This window comes from Neoarius graeffei, chromosome 10 (assembly GCF_027579695.1).
Source record: "Neoarius graeffei isolate fNeoGra1 chromosome 10, fNeoGra1.pri, whole genome shotgun sequence".
Taxonomy (NCBI): Eukaryota; Metazoa; Chordata; class Actinopteri; order Siluriformes; family Ariidae; genus Neoarius; species Neoarius graeffei.
In genome coordinates this window covers 17,483,773-17,497,265 of record NC_083578.1, presented here as the reverse complement: position 1 = coordinate 17,497,265, position 13,493 = coordinate 17,483,773, and the positions used below count along the sequence as shown (strand labels likewise).

General features: G+C 42.4%; 1 protein-coding gene across 1 annotated transcript in view; it reads right to left on the bottom strand.

The window, feature by feature from the left end:
* adamts13 (ADAM metallopeptidase with thrombospondin type 1 motif, 13) overlaps positions 1-6,174 on the bottom strand; it is a 43,535-nt gene extending 37,361 nt beyond the window's left edge. The window contains exons 1-5 of the mRNA XM_060930722.1: positions 6,100-6,174; positions 4,418-4,509; positions 3,671-3,737; positions 3,293-3,558; positions 3,007-3,166 (exon numbers count right to left, since the gene is read on the bottom strand). Of these exons, the coding sequence (XP_060786705.1) occupies positions 3,007-3,166; positions 3,293-3,558; positions 3,671-3,737; positions 4,418-4,498 (574 nt within the window). The 5' untranslated portion in view covers positions 4,499-4,509; positions 6,100-6,174. The remainder of the gene's footprint in view (positions 1-3,006; positions 3,167-3,292; positions 3,559-3,670; positions 3,738-4,417; positions 4,510-6,099) is intronic.
* Between the last annotated feature and the right edge of the window lie 7,319 nt (positions 6,175-13,493).

Genomic DNA, 13,493 nt, shown 5'->3' with positions numbered 1-13,493 from the left:
ACCCGTTCTCAAAAGATTTCGTTTTGGGGCACCCAAAACGCCGGTGCCGTGTGGACGCCAGGCCGAAACGATAAACAATTTTATCAGATTCACCTGAATCCGTTGCCGTGTGGACAGGGCCTGAGCCATACGTTCCTCTTCCCACCAGAGACAAACAATAAGCAATTAAGTCCGCAGTCAAGTTAACAATACATGTTTACGCCATAAAACAAAGGCTTAACGAACCTCGTGTAGGTGTCACTCACGAACAATTATTGAGACTGGTGATCGATAAAAGGATGAAATGACTGCTGATACCGATAAACTTAACACCTAGTTAAAGCGTACCATCGGTGATTTGCGACACATGAATGAACTGAATGGCGAACATTTAGAAAACATAGCGAGCCAGTGCATGGACGTTGAAACCGATACACCGGTAACCTCCGTCATTTCCATAACAGATGAAGAAATCATTGCCTCCATTTGTGATCCTTTAACTCAGTCAATGAACTGTGATAGTGACTCGGAAGGTGAATTCGTGATAACAAGAATGTACCTAAAATTTTGTGTATGAGTGTTTGGTGTGACAAGTGGGTCCTTTTCAGTATTACAAATTTTTTGGTATAACGAGCTATTTGAACATGACCCAAGGAGTTTGTTATAGCAGGGATGCAATGTATGTTGCAAAAGCGGGTATACAATATTCTCTAACAGCTCACGTGAACCTGCTTAAATACATACAGAAGACATATATTCTATATATTTTATCTTAAACATTGTGTGCTCATCATTAAATCCTTATTTCCCAGAAATTCACTGTAAATACAGTAATTTACAGATTGTTGACTGTGTCTTTAAGTCCATCCATCCATTATCTGTAGCCGCTTATCCTGTTCTACAGGGTCGCAGGCAAGCTGGAGCCTATCCCAGCTGACTATGGGTGAGAGGCAGGGTACACCCTGGACAATTTGCCAGGTCATCACAGGGCTGACACATAGAGACACACAACCATTCACACCTACAGTCAATTTAGAGCCACCAATTAGCCTAACCTGCATGTCTTTGGACTGTGGGGGAAACCAGAGCACCCGGAGGAAACCCACGGCGAGAACATGCAAACTCAGGGCCTTTAAGTCTCATAAGTGACTGCTAAATTATACTTCCTCTTCAGTCTCAAGAACAAATAAACCTTTATTTTGGCCAGAATACTGTCTATTAATTTCTATGCAAATAAAGGTAAAATACAAACAACATTTTGAACAACTGTTTAAAATGATTAACATAATAACTCAGAGTCATGATAGTGACTGTTTGATCTGGTGAAGTATTTGCATGCTTGCTTTGGAGCCCAGAATTAGATGCAAATTTTTTTTTATTTGGATATTTCTTTGGAAGAAGGCATTTCAGAAAAAAACTACCAGGATATCGCAAGTTGTTTGAAAACATATCAGAACTATCCTTGAATTATTTTAACAGTGGGGGTTTGCACAGGCGGCACACGGTGGTGTAGTGGTTAGCACTGTCGCCTCACAGCAAGAAAGTTCTGGGTTCGAGCCCAGTGGCTGACGGGGGCCTTTCTGTGTGGAGTTTGCATGTTCTCCCCGTGTCTGAGTAGGTTTCATCCGGGTGCTCCGGTTTCCCCCACAGTCCAAAGACATGCAGGTTAGGTTAACTGGTGACTCTAAATTGACCGTAGGTGTGAGTGTGAATGGTTGTTTGTTTGTCTCTATGTGTCAGTCCTGCGATAACCTGGCGACTTGTCCAGGGTGTACCCCATCTCTCGCTCATAGTCAGCTGGGATAGGCTCCAGCTTGCCTGAGACCCTGTACAGTCTGCACACGGTTATGGATAATGGATGGGTTTGCACAGATACTGGACACAGAATCATGACCACCAACTTCACCAAGTTTAAACAGCTTATATATGAACACTAACTGCAACAAATATGCTAAACACTGACTAAAAACTTCACATATTATGTGGAACGTCTTGTGGAAACATTTGAACTGTGTGAATTTTTTGTTTGTTTCTGTACTATTTTTACAGTTTGTACTGGAGTCTTTTGATCAAAACACTTAAAATCAACATTATTATTATTATTATTATTATTAATAATAAGTAACTAGGTTTCTAGATTGATAGGTATTTGGGCTGATCTAGTTCATAGCTATCTTTGCCAACCGCCAAAAAACCCTAATGAAGAAGAAGAAAACCCAAAAAATAAAAAAAATTGCAACAAAATATGGAATAAAAGTATTTGATGGTAAGAACCTATATTTTATTTTTCAAGAATTATTATTATCACATTTTTCACAAATTGCTCCTGTCATTTCGCTGGTTTGTTTACATTCTAAGCAGAAATGATTTTGTCAGACATTTTGTACAAAGTTTTTATTTATTGAATTTGCAAAAGATAAAAATAAAAATGCTCCGTTTCTCAAAATCCAGTGAATGTGGATAGAATAAAACAGTTATTCCGCTCAATCTTGTCGTACATGGCTTGTAGCCGACTCGGCTCTACTTGCCTCGTCGACTATCAGCTCATGTACTACTCGATTTCGTGGAATAACTGATAAATAGTTATGTTGAATGTTGACAAATTCGTTCTTGCAACCAGTCATGTTAAAGCAGCGATAAACAGCTGTCCCCTTACCAGACTCTCTTTGTCTCTTTTGAATCTGAAAAAAAGTGCAGCTTATCACGTTATCAAGAAACTGCAACGTGCAAAATCCTCCATCCTGAAGAATTTCCAGTGACTCAAAACGTACTGACTGTTACAAAGCACTGACACTGGAGACTCCTTCCATAACATACAGTACAAATCCCTGTGTATGTTTTTTTTCTCTACAAATGATAACATATTAGAACGAATGCATTAATTGTAATATAAACCTGTGATTTATGTTACCCAGAGCTGCTGTTATAGAAAATTACTAAACACCTTCGAACCAATCAGATTCAAGAACTCAACAGCGCTGTGATAGAAATCTTTAAAAAATGTACCGTTGTGAAATGGGCGCTCGCTCTGTGACTGCTGAAGGCGTGTCCTTAGAGATGCTGGGCGGGGCAAGAGTAGGTGTGGTATACCTGACGGTGTGACCGCAGAGTTTCTCAGGTGATCTGAATGTTTGTGGAGCAGTGGATGAATGTGTAGCTTTGCTGATTGCAAGAGAAGCAGGCCTCGCTAAAAGGAAGGCAAGAAACCATAACCATGACCCAACCTTTGACATTTTCAAGCAAATCGTTACACTTGATTTATGAAAAAGTCCACATTACTTTAAAAAAATAACAAAAACAAACAGGGTCTCACAAGTTTTTCATCACACACTGAGAGAAAAGATCTTGCATCTTCAGGTTTCAGAATGTCAAGTTGCTCACAACACTTATTATCCCTCCTCTTTATGACACTGACAGTGGTATTGATGGCGATCTCTAGGTCTAGGTTGGAAGGACAGTTCAAGGACGGCTCGTTTCTCCGCCTCAGTTTGACATCTTTCCCCTGGGCTTGAAACGAGCAGTGTCTTCCATCGCTCTGATCCTCAAAGCAGCTTACCCATACAAGCTCAAATTCAGGCACTACAAAGAAAAGTGTATTTGAAACGTATGATTAGTTTAACGTGCTGAGTAACACACATACATTGTACATAACTCTCTTTTAATATTTAACTAAATCTTCAGTAAACTTTACCTAATGTCGTTGAATTCGTGTCAAAATAATGGATTATGTCTTCACGGGCCAGTGACTGTAAAAAATCCTTCGAGCATAAAATATTCGTCAACTTTAAATGATTAAAGGTGGAAAGAGCATATACATTCAGTACTGTACAAAAGTCTCAGTCATCCTGTTTTTTTTCCCCCTTTGGGAATAAACTTTGTTACAGATTTCTGTTTCATGACTTCTACATTATCGAGTACCTTACAAAAACATTTAGATTTCCAGACATTTGCTTCCCAAGAAGCTTATTACATAAGACACACTTTTCAGCCAAAAAAATCCAAACCATAATGAAGGCTGCTGGGTTTTGGTGCAAAATGAAGAAGCGAGTGTGACAGTAAAAGTGTCCAGAAGAACTGTGGCTGGTTCTGCAAGATGCTCAGTAAAACCTACCGTACAGCTCATTTCCTTATAAAACTGCACTCATTGTACCTGAGACTACTATTTTTTTTCCAGCAAAAGGTAATCTCAGACCAAATATTGCCTTTGTTTCATTTCTTACTCTTTACTCCTCTTTATAGTGGGTTTTTTAAAGCAGAAACATTTAAATTCATTATTTTTGAAGGCACCTTTGCTCTACAGCACTTCTTTGCATGTTCCTAACACTCTGGTATAGTACTCTGACACGTACTAAGATCTGTTATTTCATGGAAATGTTTATGAAACACAAGTAAAGGTTGACATATTTTAAAGATCCATTTAATCCATTTAACCACGTACCTTCTCCAGGGAAATCTGAGACACTAAAACAGCCGTGTCCATGAGGACTGACGCCAGAAAGAGCGACACCAGAGCGACCATGTTTGTTTAAACTGGAGGATAAAGGACAGGTTCATCAGTGTGTAAAGAGTCACACAGAGTCCACTTCAATATGATGCCACCGCTATGGCTTGCTATGGCTCTTAAGGTTAGGGTTTTTTTCCCCCGCTGAATCCTGATCACAAGTGTTTGAAGAGGAAAAGTAAAAGTAAGACTGGTTCAGGAAGTGCACAAAGTCTCTGCAAAGTCACAGATTGAAAAATGGGTTATTTTCGTTGACATACTGTCATGATTTGAGTATGCAGGGTGAACAACAGGAAAGAGACATCGTGATTGGTTTTACCTGATAAGTGATGACCAGTTGATTGGTCAGTGTGGCTTAGCTGGGGGAAGTTGAAAGAGGCGGATTCTTTGACTATTTTTTTTAGCTTAAGGTATGGAACATGATGTAAGGAACAAGTCTGTAATTCCAGGTCTGAGAGAACAGAGATCCGTACAGCTTAGAGCAGGGGTGTCAAACCTAATCCATAAAGGGCCATGTGGCTGCAGGTTTTCATTCCAGCCATGCAGCAGCACCCTGATTTGGCTTATTCAATCAACTGACACACCCACCCTTTAATCAAGGGTGGGTGTGGCTGCAATTATTTGACTGTGTGAAGACAGTTCAGTTGATTGAATGAGCCAAGTCAGGTGTGCTGCTGCATGGCTGGAATGAAAACCTGCAGCCACAAGGCCCTTTATGGATCAGGTTTGACACCCCTGGCTTAGAGATTCCCCTAAAATAGAGAAATCAGCAATATGCTGGACACCAGACCTCCATGACTGGAAGTGGGGACCCTGCTTTAAAGCATTAAACCATTTGACATTATTATGTGCTACCATATTATACATTAAAAAAATCAAAATTTTTGAATCTGCAAGCCTGAGTTTGTGGGACTTCCATGCCGGCTCCAGGCTGGATCCAGGACAGGAATTCAGTCCTGCCCTCCTGGATGCCATCTTCCTTGAAGCGGCACTCCCACACCTGCTACCACTCCTCTCCCATCAGCCAGGGCCTACTTAAGAGCTGTTTGGAGCCTCTTGCAGACTTTCCTTGCCTTGTTATAGCCCTTTGGTATTGTGACTTCTAAATTCACCCTGTTTGTATTGTTCTGTGTTTTTGTCTAGGTTTCTGCCCATGTTTTACCTGCCTGTTCCTCTGGATTGTGTTTTTTTGCTCCCTCTGCCTGGGTTTCCCTTGTCCCTGTTTTCTTCAGTTTTTGTGAAGATTTTTTTGTCCTATTCTTGTCTCTAACCATGCTTGCTCTTCTGTGTTTTGACCTCTGGGCCTGTTCTTTGACCACCGATCGTGCCTGAGCCCTATTGTACCTCTGCCCTGCACTTCATTAAAGAAGTTTCTTTTGTACACTGCCTGTCTTGAGTCTGCTCTTGGGCCCTCACTTCACCTCAGCTCACCATTTCTGACACTACATGGCCAAAAGTTTGACACCTGACCATTACACTGCGCACTTCTTGAACATCCCATTCCAGGTTTAGTCCCCCTTTGCTGTTACAATAACATCCATGCTTCTGGGAAGACTTTCCACTAAACTTTGGAGCATGGCTGTAGGGGTTTGTGCTGGGCAGTACAGTGGTGTACTCACAGCAAGAAGGTTCTGGGTTCAAACCTCACGGCTGACGGAGGCCTTTCTGTGTGGGTTTCCTCTGGGTGCTCTGGTTCCCCCTACAGTCCAAAGACATGCAGATTAGGTAAAATACCCAGCCACTTGTACAAGCCAGTGTATACTTAGTGCTGGTTCTAAGCCTGCATAGATTGGGGAGGATTGCGTCAGGAAGGGCATCTGGTGTAAAAACTATGGCAAATCAAATATGTGGGGATTTGTGCTCATTCAGCTACAAGAGCATTAGTGAGATTGGGTGTTGATGTCAGGTTGAGGATGCCTAGGGTGCAGTTGGTGGTCCTATTCATTCCAAAGGTGTTCTGTGCAGGATAGTCGAGTTCCTCCACTCAAACCTTGGAAAACCGTGTCTCTATGGAGCTTGATTTGTGCACAGGGGCATTGTCGTGCTGGAACAGGTTTGGGTCTCTCATACCACCTTTTCACCAGTGTGAACTAGGTGCTAGCAAAATACCTCTTACCACTCGGCAGCCATCTTGTTAACATGCCCGGGAAGTTATTTTGGGATAATAAGGTTCAGGCCCCAATCTAAGTGAATGAGGAGAGAGCCATAACTGCACTTTCAGTGGCCACCAGGGCAAAAACTGCGTATAGAATCACCAGTCAAATCTGATCAAAACTGGTTCAAAGTTTGGTGCTTAAAACTTTACTCAAAATACTAGTTTGCTTTTCCATGGGCTACAGAGCCACCATAGGTAGGGCCATGTCATAATGTCACTGCATACTTCTGTATACATCTCCAGTTTCCCAGCAACGCTCATGCAAAACACAACAACGGTGGTAGACTTCTTGAGTACTCAGACTAGATGCTATGCTACCTCTGGTTTTTTTTTTAAAATGGTAGTCACAAAGTTTTAGTTGGTCTTATTTTGTCACAATAATCCCACCCCAAGCCCCTGAATGGTCCTTGGTTCTAGACCAGCAGAGTGTTGATGTCGTGCTTGAACCAGTTTTCTTGGCCGAGAGGCAGTTCTTTGGCCAAGACTTAGTTCGAGATTAGGTACCAGTTCTGAATTGGCCGGTGGAAAGGAGATACTGTATTAGTTCCAGTGAAGGGAAATTGTAATGCTTCGGCATACAAAGACATTTTACATGATTATGTACTCCCAACTTCGTGGCAACACTTTGGGGAAATCCCAAATATGGTTGTGATCATCAGATCTCCACAAACACAAACTTTTGGCCAGATAGTGTATAATCGTCTGCATAACTGTCATAACTGTCTGTGCAGAATCCTAAAGGTATGGTTCCTTAATCACATTTTGAACCTTGAGATAAGAGAGAACTGATTGCTCTAGCCTGGGAATTAGCATAAGCTACTGCTGTCTCCTTTACTTTGGGCATGTGGCATGAATGGCAGGCTCCCTAAATTCCTGCTAGGTTGGGTTCCCGGCCATGGCTCTAGAGGTGTTGGATGCCCAAGACTAAATATCCTGAAGATGCGGGGTAACAATCTTGAGCTGTATCTAGGAGAGGATTACAATATTGCGATGGAGAAGCTTTGTGCCTTGGATCAAGCTAAATGGCACCGAATCCTACATTCCGCCAAACAACAATTAAGAGATTGTGAGCAGGCAGACCCATCACAAGACGGATGAAGACCTGACCAAGGTACAAGGTAGGTATATAATTGAATTTATATTGTAATAGCAAAGGCAGCACGGTGGTGTAGTGGTTAGCACTGTCATCTCACAGCAAGAAGGTTCTGGGGTCGAGCCCAGTGGCCAACAGGGGCCTTTCTGTGTGGAGTTTGCATGTTCTCCCCATATCTGTGTAGGCTTCCTCTGGGTTCTCCGGTTTCCCCCACGGTTCAAAGACATGCAGGTTGGGCTCATTGGTGGCTCTAAATTGACCGTAGGTGTGAATATGAGTATGAATGGTTGTTTGTCTCTATGTTTCAGCCCTGCGATGTCCTGGTGACTTGTCCAGGGTGTACCCCACCTTTTGCCCATGGGATAGGCTCCAGTTTGCCCGTGACCCTGCACAGGATAATCGGTTGCAGATAATGGATGGATAGATGGATGGACCTTCGGTTAAATGCTACTGAAGTTTACGGTGCAAGACTGCCAGACTCAGCAATAGTTTCTTCCCACAAGCCATCACTTAACACATTTAAGATCACGTGAGCATGATGGACTCAGGACTGTTGGACCCATTAACATCCACAGACTGTTACAACCGATGACCCCCTTAATGCACATTCAGATTGTTGAAATGCTGCTATCTGCTATAATAGGCTGTCATCCTGTGCAATATCTTGTTATCCTGTGCAATAATTCAATGCCATCATTATGCATATTATCATCACCCACCAGTGTTATGGTTCCTATCCATTTTTTGTGCAATACATTCTCTTGTGCAATATTTGTTTGTGGCCCTACTGTCACTGTCTATTGGTCTACATCTGTGTTTATAGTGCAGTATGCATGTCTGTCTAGCTGTCTAGTATGTTTACCTATTGTTGTCTTGTGTGCATTTGCTGTAACATGTTTGTTTATTGTACATACCAACACATTGGAGTGTGGGGAAATGTAATTTCTTTCAGCCGTGCACTGCTTGTTGTATGGTCTGAATGACAATAAAGTTGACTTTGACTTGACGTAATAGGAAAAATAATTCTGATTATATTAGAAAACCACATTCATTACATCATGGTGGTTATGATTGATGGCTTCCATAACATCATGGAAAATCAAATAAAATGAACTCTTCACCACCATCCATTTGCAGAGGTGGACAGTAACGAAGTACATTTACTTGAGTACTGTACTTAAGTACACTTTTTGAGTATCTGTACCTTACTTGAGTTTTTTTTTTTTTTGGAAACTTATGACTTTAACTTCACTACATTTGAAAGACAAATATCGTGCTTTTTACTCCACTACGTTTCTGTCAAGGTCCTCGCTACTATGGAGCGACTTTGAAAGTGGATGTTTTTTCTTTTCTAAAACGTGACTGGTATTTTCACAGGTGACACTGAGAGCCTATCAGTAATCACTAGCGTCATGTCTCGTCCATAGACTGTATAAAATCAAGCTCAGTGATTTCTCAACAGCATTATTTGAACATGATCAGTTAACGGCAGAATGGGAGGAGGCGGTTCTTCTGGGGAATGCACACACCCATGGCTTTACCTGGAACCCATGTTTCGGTTTTCTGAAAGGATTAAAGATACATTTCGTTTTAAATGTTTGCTTTGTTTGCCGAAAACTAACCACATCATGGCCTACAAAAACTCACCATCCAAAATGCAGAAGCATATTGAGGTATATAAAAGTTTTATTCCAAGAGAAAGCTTTCAACGAAGTTGTCTGTGCTTTCAGAGCTAGCGATAACATTGCAATAGCTATACAGTCTGGTTAGTCAAATGACTTTCTATGGATTTGCCCGCCAGATTGCCATCGCCTTGTCCACGGCTAATGATAACACATAGCTAGTTAACGTGGACACTGTTAGTTAGCATGTAAAAACGGAGTTATGCTAACATGAATAATGTTAATTTATCTGAAGTCCTTTCAGAAATATGTTTCAGCATTATATTACCAAATAAACAGAATGTAGAAATCTTTCTTTTCCAGTCACGTTAGCTACCCAATATGATTTTGAGTTTGAAAAGAGTTTGCTAGCATATCAGGTGGAGTTTCACTGACTAGCTAGCTTAATGTTAACCCACCATGATGGCACAGCATGTGTTCATTTTGTGAATTCACATTTCTGTCCTTGGTAACGGCATTAGGTTTTGTAAGCATTGTAACAATAATACAACAATGCGTTGGCAGAAAATGTACTTTTAATACTTAAGTATTTTTAAAAGCAAGTACTTTAACTTAAGTAAAAAAATTTGACTGTACAACTTTCACGTGTAAAAAAAGAAAAGAAAGAACAACTTTACTCATCACACACTTGTGAAATTCCTCTCTGCATTTAACCCATCTGAAGCAGTGAACACACACATGCACACACACGTGAGTAATGAGCACACACACATACCCAGAGCAGTGGGCAGCCATGCTAACAGTGCCTGGGGAGCAGTTGGGAGTTAGGTGCCTCGGTGAAGGTCACCTCAGCCTAAGGCCATCCCATATTAACCTAACCGCATGTCTTTGGACTGTGGGGGAAACCGGAGCACCCGGAGGAAACCCATGCAGACACGGGGAGAACATGCAAACTCAACACAGAGAGGCCCCCGCCGGCTGCTGGGCTCGAACCCAGAACCTTCTTGCTGTGAGGCGATAGTGTTAAGCACTACACTCTGTGTATCGGAGTAACATTTGACTAGCGGAATCTGTACTTTGACTTAAGTAATGAAGTTGGGTACTTTGTTCATTGTGGGTGGTAAAAGAGAGCAACTGGACTTGCTTGAAGATTCTTGAAGATGTTTCACCTCTCATCCGAAAGGCTTCTTCAGTTCTGTCTGACTAATAGGGAGTATCAGGTATTTATCCTCTCATGGATGAAAAGCAATCCTAAGGTGTCGAGTCATCCTGTTGGTGTAGGTCACTGGGGGCTGGGTGTGAACGGCCTAGAGAGTCGTTGGAGTGATCAGTGGTTGTTGGTTCTCTCTGTCTTCCTGTGAGTCACTGAAAACAGCTGGGTTTTGGTGTGCATTCAGTTGTCTGGGAAGTGTGCCAAGGACTGCATTGTAGGTGGCTGATAAATGGCGTCTTAGGTGGGGTTTACATTAGACCGTATCAGCGGATCATCAGATTAACGTTTTTAAAACGATTAGTGTGCACACAGCAACGCCAATACACGATTCGCGTGCACATAGCAACGCCAATACACGGATACGCTCGGCTCCGCAGGCATCCTGCGCTCCAAATCACTCCGCCCTGAACAGCGAGTGCCCTCTGGAGGGTGCGCACTCCGGCCCTGCGCAGCTCACAGAGCGCGCGAGTGGAGCGCATGAGCTGTGATTCGGGACTGAGCCGCTGTGTGTGTGATCTCAGTGCATGTCGGGCATGCGCGTCACTTACCACTTGCAGGTGGAAGGATGGCAAGCCTAAAGACAATCATAACTACACAATGGGCAGTATTTGCATCAGTATTTGCAGTATTTTCATACTTTTATACTCTTTAATGAAAGGTGATACAAGGCGGAAGTCCGCGCCGTTTTTCAGCAGTCGCGTCACATGACCAACGCCAGCGAATCAGGAAGGTGGATGTCACAGTGACGTTGTCCAATGACGACGCCAGCTAGAGCTCAGCACAGCGTATTCACGTATCCGCGTATTCTCAATGTTTACACAGCACCGGACCAGACACGATCTAGATTGAATACGTGGACCCTGGCGAATTCCCGTTTCCCGGCGTTTCCAGGCATTTTAATGTAAACGGACAGTGCATCCGCGAAGAAAACGAGACAGATACGGTCTAATGTAAACTTGGCCTTAGCCCACCACCTCTGTTCAGTGATGGCCGTTCCAGGTTGACAAAAATGGCTTCTTTAACTCCTCGCTCATACCAATGATCTTCTCTGGCTAAAATGCGTATGTTGCAATCCTGAAATGAGTGTCCTTTGTTGTTAAGATGAAGATAGACAGCAGAGTCCTGGCCTGAGGAACTGGCTCTCCTGTGTTGAGCCATGCCCCTGTGAAGCGGTTGTTTTGTTTCCCCAGTATGGGTCTGTCTCAGAAACTGAGTACTGTGGGGGTACCCCACTAAATATACTCACAGTCAATAAACTATACAGTTTTGAATGGTGATGTTGGTTTTAATTTGAAATAAAATGATGAAAGAAATAATACAGATAAAACAAATCTTTGATGTGAATACTCCATTCAGAATTTGGCAAAAATTCTGCAAATTTGTGGAAAAATGGCGGCTTGATCTGGGACATGATAAATGGTTGACTCCATCGCATTCCCTTAAAAAGGTTGTAGTCCACTGAAAAGTCTACAGTTATCACTAATTGTATTTTAAGTTGTAACTTTATACACCTAAGGATTGGTGCGCTCACAGAATAATCATAACCGTAATAAAACATCATGCAAAATATTTGATCACCATTGTAATTCCATTTTCCACATACCCAAAACCAATACGATCGTGTGTTTTGATCTAAACGGAAAGCCTCAGGGTCGAGGTCACAACCTCACCAAAAGTAGTAACTTAAAATCACTACGCCATATAAAAATTTAGTTATAAATCTGCGATTTTGTTTTTTAAAAACGAAAGCTGAAAGTTAGGTATAGAATATGCTTCTTACAGAATATGTTACGATGGTAGCTGGTCTTGTATGAATTTCTGAGCTATAAAATGAGTTGGGGCGGCACGGTGGTGTAGTGGTTAGCACTGTCGCCTCACAGCAAGAAGGTCCTGGGTTCGAGCCCCGGGGCCGGCGAGGGCCCTTCTGTGCGGAGTTTGCATGTTCTCCCCGTGTCCGCGTGGGTTTCCTCCGGGTGCTCCGGTTTCCCCCACAGTCCAAAGACATGCAGGTTAGGTTAACTGGTGACTCTAAATTGACCATTGGTGTGAATGGTTGTCTGTGTCTATGTGTCAGCCCTGTGATGACCTGGCGACTTGTCCAGGGTGTACCCCGCCTTTCGCCCGTAGTCAGCTGGGATAGGCTCCAGCTCGCCTGCGACCCTGTAGAAGGATAAAGCGGCTAGAGATAATGAGATGAGATGAGATAAAATGAGTCGTGGTCTATTTTTTACCGTAGCGTGTTATTTGTGTGCGGGGAAGGACACACATTAACAATTTGCATGTGTAGAATGGAATTTTCCACTCCAACAGTTAGAAGTTGATCGTGCTCCTATTTGCGGTCTTTCTGTTACGCGGGTGATCTGTTCGGACGTTATCACTGAAAAGGTGAGTTTTGACAGTTTTATTTTGTTTTAGTCTTGCAGTATAAGGCAAGAGAATGTTTCTTTTTCATCTTACTTTCAGATTTCGTAGTGTTTGCGTATTTTTGGCCAATATTTTGCAACCATGTTCAATTTAGATCCAACTTTTGATGGAATCTACGGCCAGTCATTTTGCCCCGCCCCCGCCTCGCGCTCCGTCCGGTGCGGTAGTGATGTCCCGTTGCTCGCGCGCCGCAGCAGAGACCCGCGCGACCTTCAGCCGGTACAGTCGCTGTTCTTTTACCACCGCCGTTATTCTCATCTTTCCGGTGTGTTCTTGATTTTTCCATTGTGTCCTATTTCGCCATATCAAATACCCAAAATGCATCATATTATTCATATTTAAGTGAATAATCAATTCAGTCATCATAACTTGGCATTTTTAACCCAAGCAATCAAAAAGAGGAAATTTATTCAATATTTTCACTCATCTGTGAAGGAGGGGCTTTAATTCTTCATGATGTAGTTATCTAAATTGATATGTAAATCAATTTTACAAAAGTATTTGAA